The sequence below is a fragment of the Oncorhynchus gorbuscha genome, linkage group LG03 (genome assembly GCF_021184085.1).
Source record: "Oncorhynchus gorbuscha isolate QuinsamMale2020 ecotype Even-year linkage group LG03, OgorEven_v1.0, whole genome shotgun sequence".
Lineage (NCBI taxonomy): Eukaryota > Metazoa > Chordata > Actinopteri > Salmoniformes > Salmonidae > Oncorhynchus > Oncorhynchus gorbuscha.
This window is the reverse complement of record NC_060175.1, coordinates 90,327,689-90,352,648: the sequence shown is the minus strand read 5'-3', so window position 1 is coordinate 90,352,648 and position 24,960 is coordinate 90,327,689. Positions and strand designations below refer to the sequence as shown.

Below are 24,960 nucleotides of genomic sequence, written 5' to 3'. Positions count from 1 at the left end.
GTCAGAGAGATCTGACTGTGCACAGATCTCCAATCATATGAACATGATGAAAGCAAAGGTCAAAACACTTGCCAATTTTCAGTCGAGTCAATCCATGTACTTAACAGATCTGTGGAATTGTAAACGCAACCCCAAAAAACAAGCCCTGGAATCCAGAAGCTGAAATCAAAAGTCGCCAACCACTACGCTGTTATATCTATTGAAAGAATGCTGTCTCTTTTGAAAACGACTCGAATTGACATTCTGGGAACGTTACGGCGGTCATGCATAAGAATTACCGATACTTTTTCGGAAGTGTCAGTAGTGTGCAACAAGACACTTGACAGGCGACGTCCATGTATCACCCCTACACGACTTTGCTCAGGAAAGCGCTACAATGTCCCTCCGAGCGCCGAATTTGTAGCGAGGGTCTCTGGAATTGCTACAATGGGCAAGTTACCTTACCAAGAGACCGCAGATGGACTTGATGCAGCATTTGTTGGTGTTCCAATTGATACTGGTACTTCCAACCGACCTGGGACAAGGTAGCCTACATCTGCACTGCCTGATCTATGCAAATACTGTACTCGTACGAGCATTGCAGGCTGTACTAATTTATTTGAAATCCATTATCACATCTGCAGTAGATGTGCATTTTTACCTTTTATTTTCTTTAACAAATTGAGAGTCATATTTATAAATTGTAGTATAATGTACACATTTAATTTATGAATTAATCTAGTGGTTGATCAGTTGACAGCATGTGTCAAACTAATTATGCGTGTTACAACCAATGTTATTTAAAAGTAGGACCATGCATGGTCCTTTACAGATTTGGCCCCCGTCAGATCAGAGCAGAGTCGGCCATGTTGAGGGCCTACAACAGTGGCACCCGGGCAGCCCCCTATGAGTCTCTGATGGTTGCTGATATTGGGGACGTCAACGTCAACGTGTATGACCTAAAGGACACCTGCAGACGAATCCGGGAAGCCTACCGCACAATCCTGGCCACGGGCTGTATCCCCCTTACTATGGGTGAGGAGGAGCACCCATTTCTACACTATGCAATCTGAGATGTGAGGAAAGGGATTTTGGACATTATAGCAAATGCCTACTAACTACATTTCAACAGTGATCGATATTCCTTTCAGATGTGCCTCAAAACAACACCTGCTTCTTCTTTCTCCTTGTCACACATTTATGCTAACGTTGAATGGTTCATCTTTGCCCTGCTTATGAACCTTCCTGACAACTATAGTACAAAGGTTACTGTTACAAAGTGTTGGCATGACACACTAACGTTAAGGTGTATGTTTAACTGGATAGGCTACATTTTATTCGGTCTTTTAACAGGTGGTGATCACACCATAGCATACCCTATTCTCCAAGCAGTTGCTGAGAAGTAAGTAGTGTATCAGTAGCCCTACATTTGTAAAATGCCAGAATAACTAGAATACTTTCAGGGCTAGTTTCCTGGACATATTAAAGGAGAGGTTTGCAAAAAATACAAATAAATGTCAATGCATGTTATAGAAGTGTTCACTTTTTTTTGCGATTTCACTTGGTTCTGAGAAACTTACCCCACCATGGATAGACTTCCTCATGCTCGTTCTGCAGTATCGGTGTGCGAGCATGCAACTGTTTTCTTGTCCACCATTGTGCTGATAGAAAGTACGTCCATTGAAAAAAGTATTGTTCAAGTCCAACATCATGGAATGTAAATTGGCAGAAGTTCGCAATGACACAATTTGTACAACATTTAATGACCTGCATCACTATACTGAGAGCATTTCAGTTTCTAAAAGGACCTATGTGGGTGTTTCTGGGGCCTTTGTTCATATTTCATCACTGCCCCGATACTGCGGAATTAGCCTGAGGAAGTCTATCGCCGGTCGGGTAATTTTCTCAAACCAAGTGAACTGGCAAAAAAAGTGTCTGGACACTTCAATAACATGCCATTTAAACATACATTTTTGTGATTTGGTTTAAAAAAATGACCTTTCAATGGAGAATCTCTGTTCAGCTCAATTTTTGGTACAGGACTGGGCGGAATCGATCTTTGTGAAACAGTACATTTGTATCCCGTGTTTGTTAGACACGGCCCTGTGGGTCTCATCCATGTGGATGCTCATGCCGACACAAGTGACGTGGTCCTGGGGGAGAAGATTGGCCACGGGACACCCTTCAGGCGCTGTGTGGAGGAGGGCCTGCTAGACTGCAAGAGGGTCATCCAGATAGGCCTGCGTGGTACAGGTTACTCACCTGATGCCTATGAGTGGAGCCGAGCACAGGTACTCACTTCACTGTGCGTAGAGGTTGTCCTCACCTAGGGGGACAGAAACATTCACAAAGGTTAAAAAAAATAGGTCAAATAATAAACATGATATATAATTAAAATCTCTCTCTATGGCCCTGATTCCGGCCTGAGTTAACTGAACGTAAATGGAACGTTATTCCCTTTTTATGCACTTTGTTCTCTCTGTGTATTCTGACCTTGAATTGAAGGCCTCCGCCACGCCTTCAATTCAAGGTGTGCCTACAGAAACGTTGTATTCTGATCTTGACTTAATTCCCGATAGATATAACACTTCTCCATGCACTTTACAATTTCATAAGAGCTGTTGAGCTATTCAATTTCATGAGAGCTATTCATAAGAGCTTAGCTAGTGCTAAGTGCTAGTTAAATAAGTAATCTGTTTGGATAAGGGAATTGCAAATATAAATGACACTTGTTTTAGATACATTTTACCTTATAATCACTGCAGACAAATGTGAAACCAGTAATATGGCAGCAAACTGAGCATATGAACTTTCCCACAGTAAAGTTTATGAAATGCTGTGCCGTTTTGCAGAATTTCAATTGTACAGCCTTATAACTTGCAGCTATGTGCACTCTTGAAGGTCTTAATTATAGGCTACCCCTTTTCCTATTTCTATCATTTTAAATAACACTATCAGTAGGCCTAATAACTCATATTCAACTGCGAAGTTCCCTTCAGTGGGTATATCCTACATTTTCATTCAATTTAATTCCATAGTTTTGTTTACCTTTATTTGTTTCCTCTGTAAACACCACGTTGCTGAGGATTATAGTGTACCACAGTAATAGTCATAATACCCATAAAACCTAGTGGTCAAACAGGGAAATGGTTCCAATTGTTTTTCCACATGAGATTTTAGAAACACTTAAAATAAGGGCTGTGTTTTGGGTAGGCTTACCCTAGCATTACATTTTGATAACAGTGTAAAAGTCTCTAGGACAAGGTGACTTCTATCAATATTTTCACCTGTATTTACCCCCCCAAAATGAAACACTAATTAGCTGCTAATGTGGCTATTATAAAAAACTTTAAATGCCATGATGATCTGGACAAGACTGTTCAATCGAGTCAAAGGTAAGGATCTCTAATGTAAGCTAAATTTAGTCATTAATAAATTGTCTACATTTCTTTAAATGGACAGTTCTGTGAACTGTCTTGTGCAAGTTTTAAATTGACACAATACCTGTTAGCAAAGGTGTCATGCAGGAGCTTGCAGGGATTTGTAGTCTTGCATGACATCTACTTTGATGCTAATTAGCATTTTCGAATCTGAGAGTAAATAGAGCTGAATAAATTGATTAAAAAAGTCACATCCTAGAGAGATTTACATTGTTATCAAAACGTCACACCAGGTTAAGCCTACACAAAACACAACCCTTATTTTAAATGTTTCTAAAATCCCCTATGGAAATGGTGGAAAAACTATTGGAACCATTTCCCTGTTTGACCACTAGGTTCTATGGATATTATGACACCTCCACTGTGGGGCTCTATAAGTAACAGTTGATACTATAAAAAATGAAAGACATATAGGCTAATTAAATCGTTATGTTCTCTCTCTGTGTGTGTATGTTCTCTCTCTCCGTGTGTGTATGTTCTCTCTCTCTCTGTGTGTGTATGTTCTCTCTCTCCGTGTGTGTATGTGTTCTCTCTCCGTGTGTGTATGTTCTCTCTCTCTCCGTGTGTGCATGTTCTCTCTCTCCATGTGTGTATGTGTTCTCTCTCCGTGTTTGTATGTTTCTGACTCTCCTGTGTGCTATGTGTTCTCTCTGAGAGTGTGTGTATGTGTTCTCTCTCCATGTGTGTATTCTCTCTCCGTGTGTGTATGTTCTCTCTCTCCGTGTGTGTATGTGTTCTCTCTCCATGTGTGTATGTGTTCTCTCTCCGTGTGTGTATGTTCTCTCTCTCCGTGTGTGTATGTGTTCTCTCTCCGGGTGTGTATGTGTTCTCTCTCCGTGTGTGTATGTGTTCTCTCTCCGGGTGTGTATGTGTTCTCTCTCTCCGTGTGTGTATGTTCTCTCTCTCCGTGTGTGTATGTTCTCTCTCTCCGTGTGTGTATGTTCTCTCTCCGTGTGTGTATGTTCTCTCTCCGTGTGTGTATGTTCTCTCTATCCGTGTGTATATGTTCTCTCGCGCTCGGTGTGTGTGTGTATGTTCTCTCTCTCCGTGTGTGTATGTTCTCTCTCTCTCCGTGTGTGTATGTTCTCTCTCTCTGTGTGTGTATGTTCTCTCTCTCTGTGTGTGTATGTTCTCTCTCTCCGTGTGTATATGTTCTCTCTCTCCGTGTGTGTATGTTCTCTCTCTCTGTGTGTGTATGTTCTCTCTCCGTGTGTGTGTATGTTCTCTCTCTCTGTGTGTGTATGTTCTCTCTCTCCGTGTGTGTGTATGTTCTCTCTCTCCCCGTGTGTGTGTATGTTCTCTCTCTCTGTGTGTGTGTTCTCTCTCTCCCCGTGTGTGTATGTTCTCTCTCTCTCCGTGTGTGTATGTTCTTTCTCTCCGTGTGTGTATGTTCTTTCTCTCCGTGTGTGTATGTGTTCTCTCTCGGTGTGTGTATGTTCTCTCTCTCTCCGTGTGTGTATGTTCTCTCTCTCCGTGTGTGTATGTGTTCTCTCTCCGGGTGTGTATGTGTTCTCTCTCCGTGTGTGTATGTTCTCTCTCTCCGTGTGTGTATGTGTTCTCTCTCCGGGTGTGTATGTGTTCTCTCTCCGTGTGTGTATGTTCTCTCTCTCCGGGTGTGTATGTTCTCTCTCTCCGTGTGTGTATGTTCTCTCTCTCCGTGTGTGTATGTTCTCTCTCCGTGTGTGTATGTTCTCTCTCCGTGTGTGTATGTTCTCTCTATCCGTGTGTATATGTTCTCTCGCGCTCGGTGTGTGTGTGTATGTTCTCTCTCTCCGTGTGTGTATGTTCTCTCTCTCTCCGTGTGTGTATGTTCTCTCCGTGTGTGTATGTTCTCTCTCTCTCCGTGTGTGTATGTGTTCTCTCTCCGTGTGTGTATGTGTTCTCTCTCGGTGTGTGTATGTTCTCTCTCTCTCCGTGTGTGTATGTTCTCTCTCTCCGTGTGTGTATGTGTTCTCTCTCCGGGTGTGTATGTGTTCTCTCTCGGTGTGTGTATGTTCTCTCTCTCTCCGTGTGTGTATGTTCTCTCTCTCCGTGTGTGTATGTGTTCTCTCTCCGTGTGTGTATGTGTTCTCTCTCCGTGTGTGTATGTTCTCTCTCTCCGTGTGTGTATGTTCTCTCTCCGTGTGTGTATGTTCTCTCTCCGTGTGTGTATGTTCTCTCTATCCGTGTGTATATGTTCTCTCGCGCTCGGTGTGTGTGTGTATGTTCTCTCTCTCCGTGTGTGTATGTTCTCTCTCTCTCCGTGTGTGTATGTTCTCTCTCTCTGTGTGTATATGTTCTCTCTCTCTGTGTGTGTATGTTCTCTCTCTCTCCGTGTGTATATGTTCTCTCTCTCCGTGTGTGTATGTTCTCTCTCTCTGTGTGTGTATGTTCTCTCTCCGTGTGTGTGTATGTTCTCTCTCTCCGTGTGTGTGTATGTTCTCTCTCTCCCCGTGTGTGTGTATGTTCTCTCTCTCTGTGTGTGTGTTCTCTCTCTCCCCGTGTGTGTATGTTCTCTCTCTCTCCGTGTGTGTATGTTCTCTCCGTGTGTGTATGTTCTTTCTCTCCGTGTGTGTATGTGTTCTCTCTCGGTGTGTGTATGTTCTCTCTCTCTCTCCGTGTGTGTATGTTCTCTCGCGCTCGGTGTGTGTGTATATGCTCTGTAGGGATTCCGTGTGGTTCAGGTGGAGGAGTGTTGGTTCAAGTCCCTGGTTCCTCTCATGGCTGCGGTTCGGACTCAGATGGGGACGGGTCCAGTCTACCTCAGCTTTGATATCGATGCTTTAGATCCAGCCTTTGCCCCTGGAACAGGCACACCAGAGATAGCAGGCCTCACGTCCATACAAGTAAGGAAATACCTGACTTTGTTTTAGTGGTTTTTACAGACATTTGGTAGAATATTTAGTTGTTACTGTGTTATAATACAGATATGAGATGGAGGCAGCTGCTGGCACAGAGGGTGGTGTTATGTTTTCCTCTTTGTGTGTGTGACATCCAGGGACTAGAAATCATCCGGGGCTGCCATGGCCTAAACCTGGTGGGGTGTGATTTAGTGGAGGTGTCTCCACCCTATGACCCCACAGGTACTGTACTTATCATGACTCTGTGTCACATTGAATAATCTGTTTTACTTTGAGTATAATTTCAAACACACATTTTTTTGTTTTTGCAGGCAATACAGCACTGACTGCCGCCAACCTGCTCTTTGAAATGATGTGTGTCCTTCCAAAGACAAAATATTATGACTAATTATGTGATGAGGTTCTGCACATACTTAATCTAAAGAAGAGCACTGGTACTGAACAGATTCACTATGTAATCAGAGGTTAATCACCAGTGTGACCATATCACACCAAACAAGGACTGGTAAGGCAGAACAATAGAATGTCTCTGCAACATATGAACATAAAGCATTTATTTACACACAGCAAGAGGATATGCACTGTAGCAGAACCTTTGAGACATCTGCAAATCAGATACATTTCATTTGTCAACATTGTACCAGGGTTATTAGTATAGTGATTTTGTAACAAAAACATGTTTATAATCAAATAAACAACAGTATGGATGAATGATATGACCATGTTATTATAAAATGCATGTAAAAAGTCATTTTATATATTATAGTATGATGTTAATATATGTACAGATAACATGGTAGAAGGTAAAATATGTACAGATAACATGGTAGAAGGTAAAATATGTACAGATAACATGGTAGAAGGTAAAATATGTACAGATAACATGGTAGAAGGTAGAATATTTACAGATAACATGGTAGAAGGTAGAATATGTACAGCATTTAAATTTCCCAAATATAACTATTCTATTGTCATGACGACAATATCAGAGTTTAATGCTTATAAATTGGGTTAAGCACAGTTATTGTTTTTTAATTTGCATTTGCTCTGCCCTTATCTATTCTAAAATAGATCACATGAAATGTCGTCCAACATACACTTTATCATTGCTACATACACTTTAGTCATTTAGCAGACGCCTTTATCCAGAGCGACTTACAGTAGTGATTGCATACATTTTTCGTAGTGGTTCCCTGGCGTTGCAAGCTTTACCAACTGAGCCCACTGAAGCCACTGGCTATGTGATGTAAAAATAGAATAAAAAGTAAAATAGACTAATGTAAAAAGCTTGCAATTGGTCATGTAATAAAAAGCACAATAATAACGTTGTGTAGATTTTTCAATATTAGCCTATGTCTACATGAAGAAGGATAACCATGAAATATTAGCTGCCAGGGGAAATGGAAGGCATTATAGTTCCATTATATTGCACAATAATAAGCCTTAAGTTCAGGAAACGATCAAAATGGTGAACAAAATAGATCTAGTAGAGACATGCGTCTCTATTCACAGAATTGACCAATCACCATTGAGCATGCAGAGGAAGGGATCCCAAAAGGTAAGTGATCTAGGAATTGTTCAACGGTTGTTGCTTTTAGATCGACTATATTCTGTACCCTCCCTCTATCGATCCTACTTTAAAGTACTTCTGTAAGAAATAAATATCTGAAGTGCAAAAAAAGACAGCTCAAGCTAACTCCAGCAGAACATGAGATGGCAGATGAATGTAGTCCAGTTGTCTCAATGAGTCAAGCCAACTTCACTATTGAAAGTCATTTCTTCAAACTATGTCCCAGTGCATGCACTCAAAACATACATTAACCTCCCCCTGAATACATTGCCATGAGGACACCTTGGAATCTTGGCTTTTAGACACAGGTAGCTTTGGTACGTGTCTATTTAGGCCTGAATCCTGACTTTGGATGTAATTCATTTCAAACCTCACAAAAGTTTTGCCCAAAAGTCAGGATGTTCGGTAGGCATCCTATTACTCCCCCCCCCCCTATTTGGGGGCGGTGATCTTCTCCAGGCCAGGCCAGGCAGGGATGTAGTACCTGTGAAGGGTTCCCTCCATCAGCCTCTCCATCCACAGCCCCAGGTGGTCCAGTTTGTGGTGGATCTGCAGTGTGGCAGTGGAGCGGGACCTGGGCACAGACCTGCGTGGTGGGTGGTCCTCTCTGGACCCAGACCTTCTCCCTCCCCCAGTGGCGCCCCCAGGTCCTTCCTCCCCGGTGTAGACAGGCCTGAAGAGGCAGAGGTACTTCTTATGGCCGTTGAGTGCCAGGATGAAACCCGTGTAGTCTATCTTGTGGCGGGCGCCATCGTCCTCGTCAGTGTCTATCTGCATGGCATCCTGTGCGAACTCCAGCAGCGTCTCCACCCATGCACTGTGCTTGTCCACGTTCAAGAAGGAAAAGTGGAGCGTCAGGCTCCTAGGGGCAAAAAAGAAAGGATATGATAGGTTGGTTATAAATATGTTATAACTGCTGGATTCTGCCAACCCCCCAAAGAGGCAGCTTTCCACAACACTCACATATGAATACTCATGTTATATGTACAATGCTATGTATCACTATATACACCATTACAAAGAGGGCAAATTGGGTCCTGGATGTTGATTGGCTGAAACAGCATTTCAGACGTGTGTCTATCAGACAATATACCACGTGTATGGCCCAAAAATACTTGTTTACTGTTCTATTTATGTAAGTAAACTGTTTATAATAGCAATAAGGCACCTCAGGGATTTGTGGTATATGGCCCATAAACCACGGTTAAGGGCTGTATCCAGGCAGTCCGCTTCACGTCGTGCATAAAAACACCCCTAAATGGCGCTGCATGGTCAATCAATCCGACGTTACAATGACAAAAACATGATAAGCATAGAACCGCTCAATTGGATTTATTGCATCGACATCACTGAAAAGATAACTACAATCCCTAAAATATGTCAGAGCTAAAATATATATATACAGTGCCTTGCGAAAGTATTCGGCCCCCTTGAACTTTGCGACCTTTTGCCACATTTCAGGCATCAAACATAAAGATATAAAACTGTGTTTTTTTGTGAAGAATCAACAACAAGTGGGACACAATCATGAAGTGGAACGACATTTATTGGATGTTTCAAACTTTTTAACAAATCAAAAACTGAAAAATTGGGCGTGCAAAATTATTCAGCCCCTTTACTTTCAGTGCAGAAAACTCTCTCCAGAAGTTCAGTGAGGATCTCTGAATGATCCAATGTTGACCTAAATGACTAATGATGATAAATACAATCCACCTGTGTGTAATCAAGTCTCCGTATAAATGCACCTGCACTGTGATAGTCTCAGAGGTCCGTTAAAAGCGCAGAGAGCATCATGAAGAACAAGGAACACACCAGGCAGGTCCGAGATACTGTTGTGAAGAAGTTTAAAGCCGGATTTGGATACAAAAATATTTCCCAAGCTTTAAACATCCCAAGGAGCACTGTGCAAGAGATAATATTGAAATGGAAGGAGTATCAGACCACTGCAAATCTACCAAGACCTGGCCGTCCCTCTAAAAACTTTCAGCTCATACAAGGAGAAGACTGATCAGAGATGCAGCCAAGAGGCCCATGATCACTCTGGATGAACTGCAGAGATCTACAGCTGAGGTGGGAGACTCTGTCCATAGGACAACAATCAGTCGTATATTGCACAAATCTGGCCTTTATGGAAGAGTGGCAAGAAGAAAGCCATTTCTTAAAGATATCCATAAAAAGTGTTGTTTAAAGTTTGCCACAAGCCACCTGGGAGACACACCAAACATGTGGAAGAAGGTGCTCTGGTCAGATGAAACCAAAATTGAACTTTTTGGCAACAATGCAAAACGTTATGTTTGGCGTAAAAGCAACACAGCTCATCACCCTGAACACACCATCACCACTGTAAAACATGGTGGTGGCAGCATCATGGTTTGGGCCTGCTTTTCTTCAGCAGGGACAGGGAAGATGGTTAAAATTGATGGGAAGATGGATGGAGCCAAATACAGGACCATTCTGGAAGAAAACCTGATGGAGTCTGCAAGAGACCTGAGACTGGGGACGGAGATTTGTCTTCCAACAAGACAATGATCCAAAACATAAAGCAAAATCTACAATGGAATGGTTCAAAAATAAACACCCCACCCCCCCTAAGTTTTAGATGCACTATTGTTAAGTGACTGTCCCACTGGATGTCATAAGGTGAATGCACCAATTTGTAAGTCGCTCTGGATAAGAGCGTCTGCTAAATGACTTAAATGTAAATGTAAATGTAAACATATCCAGGTGTTAGAATGGCCAAGTCAAAGTCCAGACCTGAATCCAATCGAGAATCTGTGGAAAGAACTGAAAACTTCTGTTCACAAATGCTCTCCATCCAACCTCACTGAGCTCGAGCTGTTTTGCAAGGATGAATGGGAAAAAATGTCAGTCTCTCGATGTGCAAAACTGATAGAGACATACCCCAAGCGACTTACAGCTGTAATCGCAGCAAAAGGTGGCACTACAAAGTATTAACTTAAGGAGGCTGAATAATTTTGCACGCCCAATTTTTCAGATTTTGATTTGTTACATTTATTTGAAATATCCAATAAATGTCGTTCCGCTTCATAATTGTGTCCCACTTGTTGTTGATTCTTCACAAAAAAATACAGTTTTATATCTTTATGTTTGATGCCTGAAATGTGGCAAAAGGTTGCAAAGTTCAAGGGGGCCGAATACTTTCGCAAGGCACTGTATATTTCAGTCACAGCTTAAATCTTTTCACTGAAACTGAAAATGTCTTGCCTTGAGGTGCTGCTGCTACCCGGTGATCCATTCTGCCGTAGCTCCGTCTTTTGCCTTCTGTTTGGATTTGCCGTCTTCACTAGAGTCACTGAAATCACACAAAGCAGAACGATAAATTTGAGTCGCAGAATCACTGGTTCTCCATCTTACCTGAAAGCCTGAACCACCACAGTTCCAAACAGAATGAATAAGGCAGAGAATATCATCTCACGCCTGCAGAAACATATTACAGATATAACTAAATACAAGGGGGTTAGTGACAAACTGTTAACACTAATCTTGATTATAACACTCATAAGCAGTTCTTGACTAAAACATCAAGCGAACAACTGAAGAACTATCATTATTTGAAAGATCTGTTGAATTGGCATGGGCCATTTTATTATGTCCACATCTCCATATGTTCTTACCTAACATCGAGAATAAGAGTTAAATGACCAATTATTGTGAATAATATCATCAATGATTTCAGTGAGGTAATCATAAGCTGTATAGATCCATCGAATGAGAAACATCTGGAATTTAAAACATATTTACTGCCTAGTCATTAATTGATGAACACACTTACTGCATTACCCATCATAAAAATTAAAAAACCATTGCAGGTTTGGAATCCTACAAAAGAACATTCCAACAAGTATCTTATTTCTGGACACAGTACTAATTACCATATCATTATCCTTGCTCTTCAGAGATAATAAAGTAGGGCAGCCTTGTTCTTTTACATACAGTACTTTTCAGTAGTGAGGAACTCAACCCACAGAGGCAAACTCATTGTTGAGCTCCGGCAGCATTGTGTCTTGGTTAAGGATGGAGGAGTCTTTCTGCAGCCTCTGCAGCTCATCCAAGAGATGTTGTTTATTCTCATTGGTTCCATTCCATCCGCCTGCCACCTCCTTGTACAGGACCTTTCCTGCCGCGTTACGATGCTCCAGGATGAACACCTGCGGAGCGAGCACATGCAGGCACACATGAACACACTTCCACATGAGCTTACAGTATTGGGGAATGGTGATTTTACATTTTTATAAAGTATAATAGAGAGAGGTGTGTGTATGTGGCTCATTATACAGACACTTCTACCAGAAGCTCTCAAAAAATCCAAGGAGAGCACATTAACAGAGTTCATGTTCAATATGGAATAAATGTACCTGTGGTGGCTGTGTACTGTCCTTGGTCTTCAGCAGAGTATCACACAGTGGTTGTTGCAGTCTTTGGTAGGCATAGGCAAATCTCACCACCTCCTGAGTGTTGGTATAGGCAAATGAGATGAAGGCCTGGTTTCCTATGGTATAGGACTCCTCATCACCAGTGATCAGCAGGACACAGTACCTGAAAGGCAGATGTTTGGGGACATTAGTGTTTGTTCTGCAGCACTAAAACCTTTAGCGTGTGCTGAATCTTCTACAGTGCCGCATGACACACAAATGTGTATACCTCAATTATAGAAGTAAAATAATCAATCATGTCACCTGGCTGTGCAGAAATTGTATGTTCACAAATAAATTGTAAGTTCACGAAGGGCATCAGTATGTTACTTTCTGCGTCGGTGGAGCTGCTTCACAGAACAAAGCTCATCAAACAGTTTCTGGTTCACCAGTTGATGGACAAGGAGAAACTTGTTGTTCTATATGAATTCAATGACTTGTTTTTTCATTCCTTTAGCCTAGAAGAAGAGAACAACAACATGGAGATATTAATAAAATGCCCTGTATCTAATCAGCTGAATTAACAATTGTCACCTCAACAAAAACTGCATCTCTAAATATAATCAATAAACATCAGTAATACAGATGCTACTCGGGTATTCAAATGCTATTTAACAATTAAATTAAACTGTCTGGTGGAAAAGTAGTCAAATCTAGTTAACTGTCTAGTAACTACCTGTATAATGTCTGCAGGCCTGTCTATACTCTCATTAAAGACCAGCATGGTGGGGGCGTAGGTGTTAATGTTGAACTGTTTCAGTAGGTTGGGAGTATCTGAGAGACCCTGGTCCACGTACCCAAACTGAATATAATCCTTATAGGCGAACGCAGTCAGCTACGGAAGATGAGAAAAAAAACCTGTAAGCAAGTATCAGAAAGCAGTTGTCGATGACCTATGTTCCAGGAGGAAGTCAATAAGTGATAGTCAGACCAGCTCTCTCAGAGGTAGTTTAAACTGATGCCAGACTGACTAGTCTAGACAACGGCTTACCTTGTACAAGAGTGGGACTCCAGGCACTTGGTCAAACAGAAGAATGCGCAGCTTGTTCTGCTCATGCCAGCTGTTCAGGAATTGAAGGTCATTCCTGGCTGTAACCTGAAACATACACACACAAAAAAATAATTGTGAATTTGCAAAATCATGTTTGCTGCTGTTGTTGTTATTTACCTTCTCAACCAGTCTCTGAGGGAGCAGGTCCTCCACAAACTGACTCAGGTGCTCCTTCACCACAGCGTAGTGGAAGAAGGTCACTTTCCCGTTGATGACTCCGAGTATGGACGGGGTACGGTGAGCACCGAGGTGATTGGCCAGACGTCTCTCATAACCAACGTCCACCATACTAATCCCCACACCTAACACATACCACACATAATCGGCCATACAAAGACTCGCTATGGTTATTGTACCTACTTTAGTTGAATGCACTGAATGTATGTTGGTCTGGATAATGGTGTCTGCTAAATTACTAGAACGCAATATTATGTCATATGGACGGTGAAGTCGTTGAGTAACTTTCATTTGTGTAATGCATTTCGTCATTTCCTACCCAAGGCCTCCAGCTCCAGAACAACCTCTTTCCAGACTGGCTCAATGTGGATACAGCTGAAGCACCAGTCGGAGGTGATTTTGATCAGGTACGGTCTTTTGAAGCTGTCAGGCACCACGTCATTCACATACTGGTTGAAGTGCAGAGCGTACTTGCTGTCAGCAAACTCCTGGCTGCCCTTGTTGCTGAAGGGGAAGTGGAAGACGGACTCATCGAAGTAGAATTGGTCATGACCATGACCGTAGTGACCATGACCATACAGCTGGGTGTTATCAGTCTGTCCATACCGGTCATAGTTGGCCCTTTTCTCCTCGTAGGATAAGATCTTAAAGAGTTTGGGTAGAAAGCACATGGATATTGTTACCAGAGGGTGAGGAATTCCCTTCTGAATAATGCATTTCTAATCTAATTTGATTTGTCACATGCGCCGAATACAACAGACCTTACCGTGAAATGCATACTTACAAGCCCTTAACCAACAATGCATTTTTAAGAAAATTAATAAAATATTTACTAAATAAACTAACGTAAAAAGAAAGTAACAATAGGCTGCTGAAGTTTTGATGCTGGCGAAAATTGTATACACTTTTACCTCATAAGATTTGGTCATCTTGATGAACATATATTCAGCGCCTTCATTTTTGTTTTTATCAGGATGCCGTACAGAAATAAAGGAAAGACAATGCATCAATGGGCCATTCATTGTTGTAAACAGTCAATAGTCTAGTGCTAAATATATGAGTTCTGACACCCAGAACAGAAAGAGTAAGTAATGTTCTTACCATTCTCTAATTAGGCACTTGTACACTTTCTTGATTTCAGTTTGGCTTGCACTTTTGGTCACTCCAAGAATATTGTATGGGTCTACTTCATTGGCTGTCTCCACTAAGCAAACCAGAAGAAGCAGACAGACAACCACTATATCGGGAAATGCCAAACACATACTTGTTCTTCTTGCCATGTTCTCTGTTGGGAAAGCAACAACAACAGTCAGGGTGAACACATATGTCTGACGGGATGTGTAGGTAAATTAATCTGCATTGGTAAAGGGAAGATTTGAAACATATACAGATCCAACTACAGATCCAACTAGATAACCGTCTAAACACAGGCGTTAGTAGGCAATACCATTGTAATTGCCACATGTTAGTTACAAAACAGAACATATGCATTAAATTGCCATTGACTTGAATTCACCACCTTGCCTTGCAATCAATTTAGAATAGATAGGTGGATAGCTAACCTAGCTATCCAGATTAGTTTGTTGAACACCATGCATATGTCTGGACCTCAAGCATCTGTCTGGATCAACTGTTCTTCTGCCACATTCCTCAACATTGTCACTGTTTATCTGCGAAAGGAAAGCATGGACAATGTGTAGTTTGTAGCATCATCTGAGCTCTCTACTGTTATCTCTCTCCTTAAATGATAACCTGCTGGGACTGCATCAAGTGAGTGCGAACGGGGGACCAGAGACACCAAAGGCATTGTGGGAGTTACAGTCTTTTACAATACACCAATCACGAGGAAGTGTGATGTAAACAAGGAAGTCGTTGAAAGGAGGGGAGAGAAGCGTGGGGAGTGATCACACGGAGCTGGTAAAAAAAAAACATATTTATCACCACTGCTTGTCATTATAGTTTGTGTATTCTATTTATTTCCATTTACGACAACTGTATAAGCCATTTTTGGTATTTTAAAACTCAGGACTTCCGCGTAGCTCTCTGTGGTCGACATCGTTTCAATAACATATATCTTAACGCTTTACCTAACTAGGGGTGTATTCATTAGTCGTACTCCGTTGCAAAACGTTGTGTCTGTTACAAAATGTACAAAATGTTGCGTTGGCAACGGAAACCGTTATCGTTTACTCTAGTAACCAAACCAGCGTGCCTTTTATAATGAGTTGAATTGAGAAATAACTGCTCAACATTGTTCAAATTATGTGTTTTTGGTCCCACCAATGTGTCCCAAAACCAAATTTTTAGATGGTTATAGCTAGGCAGGTACATTTCCACAGTTTTTTATGAGCCAGCCAGTTCAAATCCTGGGTCTGCCTTGGGAACAGTAGTTGGAATGTGAGTTGGCACCCACAGTATCGGAATCCTATATCCCAGCTGCTCCATGGGCCCCACGCCCTCTGCTCTGACCTCTCCACTCCAAACAGTGTATGTATGTGTGTCTTTTGAAGGGGTTGGGATAAAGCGGAAGTCGAATTTCTGTTCAATTGGACAATAAAGTAATCTTCTTCTCTGCCTGTTTGCTGTTTGTATTGATCATTGATATTTTGTAGTACTGGGACTGTCTTTGTAAATACATATGTTTTAAGAACACTTATTGTAAACTGATTTGGTCATTTCTCTTCTCCGCCACAGTCATTGTAGATCTCCTGTTCCATGCTTCATAAAGCCTAAGCCTACAGAATGGAGGAAAGACACAAAAGGATTCTCCAACGCAATAGGGTCAATCTCGTGAGAGACCTGAACCCGTCAGATATTTGTATCATGGACTTCTGTCAAAAGGAATATTTACTCAAGACATGATCAACGAGATAAAGGTAGTGTGTGATGGTATGCTTCGGGACTATTATTGTCTGTTTTGAAAGAATCCCCATTCATGATAAACATCATCATGATTAGGCTATTCTCATCCCATGTTGTTACGCACTGCGAAGTCTGGTGTGTGAGACTATGAACAGGTTACCTGAATTATTACCATGCGTCATAGGCCACTGTTTCAGTTCTCAAAAGCACATACCTTGTTCCTCTATTTCAGAGCTCAGGGATCAGACAAGACCAGGCCAGGCAGTTGGTTCGAGACCTGGAGACCCGCGGGAGTCTGGAGTTCCCAGCTTTAATAGAGTGCCTTCATGAGACAGGGCAGCATAGTTTAGCAGAGCTCCTACTGGATGGAGAACCACAAAACCAGCCTCTACCTCAGCCTGTCCATGTCCGGCCAGTCGTTAGGCCTTTACCAGTTTGTGAGTAGGCATGTGTAGTCATTCATTACAATATCAGTCCATACTGCTGAAATTCTTATATTTGCTCTGGACTGCTCTATTTTGACAGACTCACCTATGGACACTGTCAAGCCTGTTCAAGTGGTAACCCCTGTCTATCCAACTCAATCAGTGAAGCCTATGCCCACCACACCCATTCCATGTACAGTGGCAAGAAAAAGTATGTGAACCTTTTGGAAATAGCTGGATTTCTGCATAAATTGGTCATACATTTTGATATGATCTTCATCTAGGTCACAACAATAGACAAACACAGTTTGCTTAAACTAATAACACACCAACAATTATATGTGTTCATGTTTTTATTGAACACACTGTGTAAACATTCACAGTGCAGGGTGGGAAAAGTATGTGAACCCTTGAATTTAATAACTGTTTGACCCTCCTTTGGCAGCAATAACGTTTTCTGTAGTTGCGGGTCAGACATGCACAATGGTCAGGAGGAATTTTGGACCAATTCTCTTTACAAAACTGTTTCAGTTCAGCAATATTATTGGGATGTCTGGTGTGAACTGCTCTCTTAAGGTAATGCCAGAGCATCTCAATCGGGTTGAGGTCAGGACTCTGACTGGGCCACTCCAGAAGGCGTATTTTCTTCTGTTGAAGCCATTCTGTTTTTGATTTACTTCTGTGTTTTGAGTTCTTGTCCTGTTTCATCACACAACTTCTGTTGAGCTTCAATTGGCGGATAGATAGCCTAACATTCTCCTGCAAAATGTCTTGATAAACTTGGGAATTCAATTTTCCGTCGATGATAGCAAGCTGTCCAGGCCCTGAGCCAGCAAAGCAGCCCCAAACCATGATGCTCCCTCCAACATACTTTACAGGTGGGATGATGTTTTGATATTGGTGCGCTGTGCCTTATTTTCTCCACACATAGTATTGTGTGTTCCTTTCAAACAACTAAACTGTAGTTTCATCTGTCCACAGAATATTTTGCCAATAGCGCTGTGGAACATCCAGGTGCACTTTTGCAAACTTCAGATGTGCATCAATGTTGTTTTTGGACAGCAGTGGCTTCTTCCATGGAGTCCTCCCATGAACACCATTCTTGTTTAGTGATTTATGTATTGAAGACTCATCAACAGAGATGTTAGCATGTTCCAGAAATTTCTGTAAGTCTTTAGCTGACACTCTAGGATTCCTCTTAACCTCATTGAGCATTCTGCGCTGTGCTCTTGCAGTCATCATTGCAGGACAGCCCCTCCTAGGGAGAGTAGCAACAGTGCTGAACTTTGTCCATTTATAGACCATTTGTCTTAGTGGACTGATGAACATCGAGGCTTTTAGAGATACTTTTGTAACCCTTTCCAACTTTATGCAAGTCAACAATTCTTAATCTTAGGTCTACTGAGATCTCTTTTGTTCGAGGCATGGTTCACATCATGCAATGCTTCTCGTAAGTAGCAAACTAAAATTTTGTGGGTGTTTTTTATAGGGCAAGGCAGCTCTAACCAACATCTCCAATCTCGTCTCATTGATTGGATTCCAGTTTAGCTGACTCCTGACTCCAATTAGCTTTTGGAGAAGTCATTAGCCTAGGGGTTCACATACCTTCCCAAATAACACTGTGAATGTTTAAATTATATATTCAATATAGACAAGAAAAATACAATAATTTGTGTGTTATTAGTTTAAGCACACAATGTTTGTCTTTTGTTGTAGATGAAGATCAGATCACATTTGATGACAAATGTATGCAGAAATCCAAGTAATTCCAAAAGGTTCACACACTTCTTCTTGCTACTATAAGTGTTCACATCAATTTTCTGTAAGGAATTTGAGTCTGCATATTCAAGTATAAATGTGGTGATGTTTATTCCATGTGTATTACATGCTTATTACAGCCCCTGAAAGGGAGTTTGGAAAACCTAGGACAACAGGAAGAGTTAGACGTGACAGTATTCAGGTAAGTTATCTTGCCTTTTGGTTCTATTTACTGTAGGTTAAATTAAGTCCCCTATTGTGGTTTTTGACAGTACTCTCTAAAGCAGAGGTGGGCAAACTTTTTGACTCGCGGGCCACAATGGGTTCTAAAATTTGACAGAGGGGCCGGGCCAGGAGCATTTGGAGGGAGTGTTTGGGCCGGATATACTAAAGCATTAAATGTAGTGTGTGCAAACCTCATAGCACAGTAAGAACACTACAACCCAATTTATTAACTGTCTTTCAAATGTGAAAAATAGCCCTTATCAGTTAATAATTTTGTCTCAAGGAATATGCAAGATATGGCATTTACATACTATTTCGCAGATACTGGGAGGAGGAAATGTAAATAGATTAAAATAACATACGCACTGTTATTTATCAAGATTGCGTCTGTTTTTAATAAGTTTCAATCGAAGGTGCAAAGTTAAAGAAATCAACATTTATTGAAAAATGGAATCACTTTCAACATTCAAAACATATTATTACACAACGAAATACTCAAGCTCAATAATATCTACCTTATCTAATATCTATCTTGTGTTAAACTCCGCAAAATCATGGATGGATTGTCCTGACCGCGCTTCCCTTTTCCCACATTTTTTTTCTGTTACAGCCTTATTTAAAATGGATTAAATAAACAATTGTCCTCATCAATCTACACACAATACCCCATAATGACAAAGCGAAAACAGGTATTAGGTATTAGGTATGTAGGTATTCAGACCCTTTGCTATGAGACTCGAAATTGATCATCCTTGAGATGCATCTCCAACTTTATTGGAGTCCACCTGTGGTAAATTCAATTGATTGGACATGATTTGGAAAGGCAATCGGGGGAGAAGGGCCTTGGTCAGGGAGGTGACCAAGATCCCGATGGTCACTCTGATCGAGCTCTAGAGTTCCTCTGTGGGGATGAGAGAAACTTCCAGAAGGACAACCGTCTCTGCAGCACTCCACCAATCAGGCCTTTATGGTAGAATGGCCAGACAGAATCCACTCCTCAGTAAAAGGCACATGATAGCCCGCTTGGAGTTTGCCAAAAGGCACCTAAAGGACTCTCAGACCATGAGAAACAAGATTATTAAGGTCTGATGAAAGCAAGATTGAACTCTTTGGCCTGAATGCCAAGCGTCACATCTGGAGGAAACCAGGCACCTCTCATCACCTGGCTAATACCATCCCTACGGTGAAGGATGTTGATGGCAGCATCATGCTGTGGAGATGTTTATCAGCGGCAGGGACTGGGAGACTAGTCACGATCAAGGGAAAGATGAACGGAGCAAAGTACAAAGAGATCCTTGATGAAAACCTGCTCCAAAGTGCTCAGGACCTCAGACTGGGGCGAAGATTCACCTTCCAACGGGACAACAACCCTAAGCACACAGCCAAGACAATGCAGGATTGGCTTCGGGCCAAGTCTCGGAATATCCTTGAGTGGCCCAGCCAGTACCTGGACTTGAACCCGATCGAACGTCTCCGGAGAGACCTGAAAATAGCTGTGCAGCGACGCACCCCATACAACCTGACAGAGCTTGAGAGGATCTGCTGAGAAGAATGGGAGAAACTCACCAAATACAGGTGTGCCAAGCTTGTAGCACCATACCCAAGAAGAATCAAGGCTGTAATTGTTGCCAAAAGTACTTCAACAAAGTACTGATTAAAGTGTCTGAATACTTATTTAAATATGATATTTCCACATACTCTGTATCTTGCCTAGTCAAAATTGCAACAAGTCTAAATTTGAGTCCAACCAGTTCCCTGATTGTTTGGATGTACTGTGTAATCTTTGCATGCTTTACTTTCATATTCTCTCAGAGTTATAAGATGGATGCCAACCCATGTGGACACTGCCTGATCATAAACAATGTCGATTTTGAGCCTAAGTCGGAGCTGAGTAAGCGCACAGGGTCCAACATAGACTGTTAAAAACTGGAAAGAAGATTCAAATCTCTGAACTTTATTGTTCTTGTCAAAAGAAACCTGAAACAAAAGGTGAGGATGTCCCCAGCTACCTTCCTGTTTAGCCTACTAGTTTAGTTTATAAATATTCATGTTTTACTGGCCAAGTGATCCAATGCTTACATTAATCACTATATTTCAGCAAATAAAGAAGGAGCTTTTGGCTTTGTCCAAGAAGGATCATTCACAGTATGACTGCTGTGTGGTGATCATGTTATCACATGGGACGGAGGTAAGACTCTTTCTATCCTTTTACAAATGCATAGAAAGTGTAAGCATTTTTGTCTTTCAGGAGATGAATAATGTTAATCCATTTCATTGCATATTTTCAGGTGTGTAACAATCGCTTCCCCGGTGCAGTGCATGGAGTGGATGGGCCCAATGTCCCAGTTCAGCACATTACCAACTACCTGAACGGTCAGAACTGTCTTTCCCTACAGGGCAAGCCAAAGATATTCTTCATCCAGGCCTGTGGGGGAGGTAAGGCAACTTCACTAGCTATAATATTTGCTCATGCTTAATTATTACTTACTACTGCTTATGCAGCACTGTAACAACAATGTTATGAAGGTGTTGAAATAATCATCTGTACACTGGGTTACATCTCCGACAGTGGAGGAAGTATTTGTGGGCTAGTGGAACTAGTCTCACTCTGTCAGTCCTCACACAGGATTCTCGTTTGAGAAACCCAGAATGGCTGGAGTCATTTGTTATAACTTGTATAATGTTCTGTACATTGTGGACTGGCAGGTGAGAGAGACACAGGCTTTGAGGTGTCTCCTGACGAGGCGAGGCCTTGTATTGGAGGAACAGGTGACCAGACAGATGCAATGCCCATGTCCTCCAGCAGTGACTCTCTGAGCACTCAGTCTGATGAGCCAGACGCAAAGGCCACACTACCCACAGCCAGCGACATACTGGTGTCCTACTCCACCTTCCCAGGCATTTGTGTGCGTGTGTTTCTGTCAAATGCAGTAAATCTTTGTGGTTATCAATCCCAGAAAGTGTTGTTAGTGTGTCTATCGCTCTGATGGCTGTTTGTCGGTGTGACTTGTACAGGTTACGTCTCCTGGAAAGATACCCAGGCTGGCTCCTGGTATGTAGAGACACTGGATAACATGTTGGAAGAGAATGCTGCCACCGATGACCTGGTCACCATGTTAATGATGGTGAGTTTGTTGTCTTTTTAAAATACTAAAGTATTATCCTCTTATGAAGCTTTCTATGTTGTTTGTGTTCAGGTAAACCATGAAGTTTCAGAAAACACGGCCAACAGCCTCTACAAACAGATGTCTGGTTCCTTTAACTTTCTACGCAAACTTCTCTACTTCCAAGCCCTGCCCTGCCAGAGACCAATCGTGTCATGACAACACAGTGTTTCAGTCTCAGGAAATTGTCTCTTCATGTGCCCTTTTAAAACAATTCCAATTTTCTCTATCAATGTTTATTTGGATATGTGATCAAAGAGTGCCAAGATTGTAATTTTGTTGACATTTTTCTAATGTTCTTTCATTTCTTGTTTTTACACTCAACATTTTTGAGAATTCAAAATCATTGTGAAAATCAAAAGAATTGCAGCGGAAAAAACCAATGGTTTACCTTGAGAAGCTCTCTGAGAAATATCAATCAGGACAGTTGATGACCTTACTATTAGCCAGAAAATAAATTGTATATAATATGTCATTTCCATGTTGAGTGAATTAGTTTCAGGTGAATATTTAGTGAATGGCTGTGCTGTACTTTAGGTTAACAATGTGATGTCCAAAATGTATTGTGTAATTGTGTTCTGGTCATATTTGTACACTGTTTTTTAAATTATTTTAATTTTGTTTTACGGTTTAAAGGTTACCGTTGCAACATTTCTTTGGTATGGGGGGTGCCTGTGAGTCATTGTGGCTTTCAAATGCAGTAAGCAGGATTCAGGAGTTTGATAATTATAAAGTATATTGATATGTTTCGACATGCGAAGGGAAATTCCTGAAAGAGATACTAAATTCTAAAATCCACGTCTGGGTCCCTCAATTCCCACTTCCAGGGGTTGGAATCCATTGATATTAGAAGTGTTTAATATTTTTGGGCTGATCCTTTTGATTTATATCATAGATGTCTGACCACAGCTGTGCAGTACAATTCCAATTGACTTGGTCCACAAGCAAGCCAGCTCCAGGGACAACTTGAAGACCAATCTGTAATGGTGAATTATTTGTATTTATATTCCAAATCACAGCATTGTGGTTTCTGAGGCCTGCAACACAAATAATCCTTTGCCATTCTTCAATCCAAGAGAAGCAGAGGAGCCAGCTCTAACCCGAGAACAGATCACAATTTACAATGCTGTCATCAAGGCAAAGCGTGGCTACTTTGAAGAATATAAAATACATTTTGATTTGTTAACACTGTTTTGGTTACTATATGATTCCATATGTGTTATTTCATAGTTGTGATGTCTTCACTATTATTCTACAATGTGGAAAATAGTAAAACACTAAAGAAAAGCCCTTGAATGAGTAGGTGTGTCCAAACTTTTGACTGGTACTGTATGTGTTAATGTCATGGGATGTGCAATGCAATTTACTACAGATTTGGCATCTGGATTAACTAAAACTTTTGTTCCATATTACAGTGGCTAATGCATATGCATTACATGCAGGTAAAGTGTAATTATACTGTAGTTATATAGTACTACGCTTTACCATACATGCCTATGTAACTACCCTGTTTAAGGCCATTTAATACACATGAAAATACAAATCTTGTTGTGTTGATCAGTGTTGTTGCAGCCTAGCATTTGAGAGGGAGTGGGAACATAGTGGAATGAGCTGCAGCTGAAATGCCAGGGTTAAACTCTTAATTATCGTTCTGCTTCTTGAAGCTTGGTGAGACTGGTTGTCCCATGGTTATTTGACATATAACCTTCCCACAACGTTCTGGGATGGTGCAGGATAGTTGCTTGGCTTTGGAACATTCTCAGCCCATTTAAGGAACTTTTTTGGGGGGTTTTCCTTACTTTAACAGAATGTTTCCTAAAAGTTCCAACATCGTTACATTTAGTTCAATTTTAGGTAATGTTCTAGGCAAGTTCTCCAACTTGTTTGACATTGGGAATGTTCTCAAAAGGTTCAGAGAATGTTAAAAAAACAATGTTCTCCTGTGGGAATTTCAATACTTCAGCATAACATTTCCACAATATTCTATTTAAATGTTCTTAAATTCAAATCAAAGTTTATTTGTCACGTGCGCCGAATACAACAGGTGTAGTAGACCTTACAGTGAAATGCTTACTTACAGGCTCTAACCAATAGTGCAAAAAAGCTATTAGGTGAACAATAGGTAAATAAATAAATAAAACAACAGTAAAAAGACAGCCTATATACAGTAGTGAGGCTATAAAAGTAGCGAGGCTTCATACAGACACCGGTTAGTCAGGCTGATTGAGGTAGTATGTACATGAAGATATGCTTGTTCAGAGAACCCTACAAAACAACTTTCTTCTGTGGGAATTTCAGTATTTCAGCATAATGTTTTCTGCAGGTTTCCTCATGGTTCTATTTCAAGTAATGTTCTCAGAAAACATTCCATAAAAAACACAAAAAAACATGAGTAAAGTTCAAAGACTTTCAAAGAATGTTATTGAAAAACATATACACTGAGTGTACAAAACTTTAAGAACCCCTTCCTAATACTGAGTTTCCCCCACTATTTTGTCTTGGCCCCTCTGAATGGCCCACATACACAAGCTCTGTCTCAATTGTCTCCAGGCTTAAAAATCCTTCTTTAACCTGTCTCCTTCCCTTCATCTACAGTGACTGATGTGGATTTAACAAGTGACATCAATAAGGGGTACCCATGGTGAGAGAGGCAGTTTGAGGTGGCCAGGATCAGAGTAGTACAGAAGATGTTGTATGCTGAGGCAGTGAAGAGAGTAGGAGAGGAAGATGGGTCCAGGGTGAGTAGGCTGAGGCAAATAGAGAGTGATAGGAATAACGTACATCAGTAAGGTTGGTTTTTTGGCGTTGGTGGCCATGGTTGTCAACTGTATCGCAGGAATGGTACGTAAATCACAGAGGATAGATGTTGTGGTGGCAGCTGCAGAGAATTACTTGGGTGTGCGAGATTTTACTGCAGAAAAGTTACACGTTGTTGCTGTTTTTGTGTTTATCTGCTTGGTTGCAATGTTCAACTGGTCACGTAAATCACAGAGAAAAGTTACACGTTGTTGCTGTTTTTGTGTTTATCTGCTTGGT

General features: G+C 41.2%; 1 protein-coding gene and 2 pseudogenes across 1 annotated transcript; 2 read left to right on the top strand and 1 right to left on the bottom strand.

Moving 5' to 3' along the window:
- Window positions 1-95: 95 nt before the first annotated feature.
- On the top strand, window positions 96-6,971 carry LOC124032181 (agmatinase, mitochondrial-like). Its single transcript, XM_046344361.1, has 7 exons — window positions 96-524; window positions 812-1,014; window positions 1,333-1,381; window positions 2,075-2,270; window positions 6,065-6,244; window positions 6,397-6,481; window positions 6,571-6,971. The coding sequence occupies exons 1-7, from the start codon at window positions 208-210 to the stop codon at window positions 6,645-6,647; spliced, it is 1,107 nt and encodes a 368-aa protein (XP_046200317.1). The 5' UTR covers window positions 96-207; the 3' UTR covers window positions 6,648-6,971.
- On the bottom strand, window positions 6,453-14,512 carry LOC124017849 (annotated as a pseudogene).
- Window positions 14,513-15,367: 855 nt separating this feature from the next.
- LOC124032179 lies at window positions 15,368-23,459 on the top strand (annotated as a pseudogene).
- Window positions 23,460-24,960: the final 1,501 nt, after the last annotated feature.

Bases quoted from the DNA above. Each gene is read 5' to 3' on its own strand.
- LOC124032181 (XM_046344361.1), top strand. From the start codon at position 208: ATGCTGTCTCTTTTGAAAACGACTCGAATTGACATTCTGGGAACGTTA. The intron at 525-811 runs GTAGCCTACATC...GGTCCTTTACAG, and splicing joins TCCAACCGACCTGGGACAAG to ATTTGGCCCCCGTCAGATCA. The intron at 1,382-2,074 runs GTAAGTAGTGTA...CGTGTTTGTTAG, and splicing joins CTCCAAGCAGTTGCTGAGAA to ACACGGCCCTGTGGGTCTCA.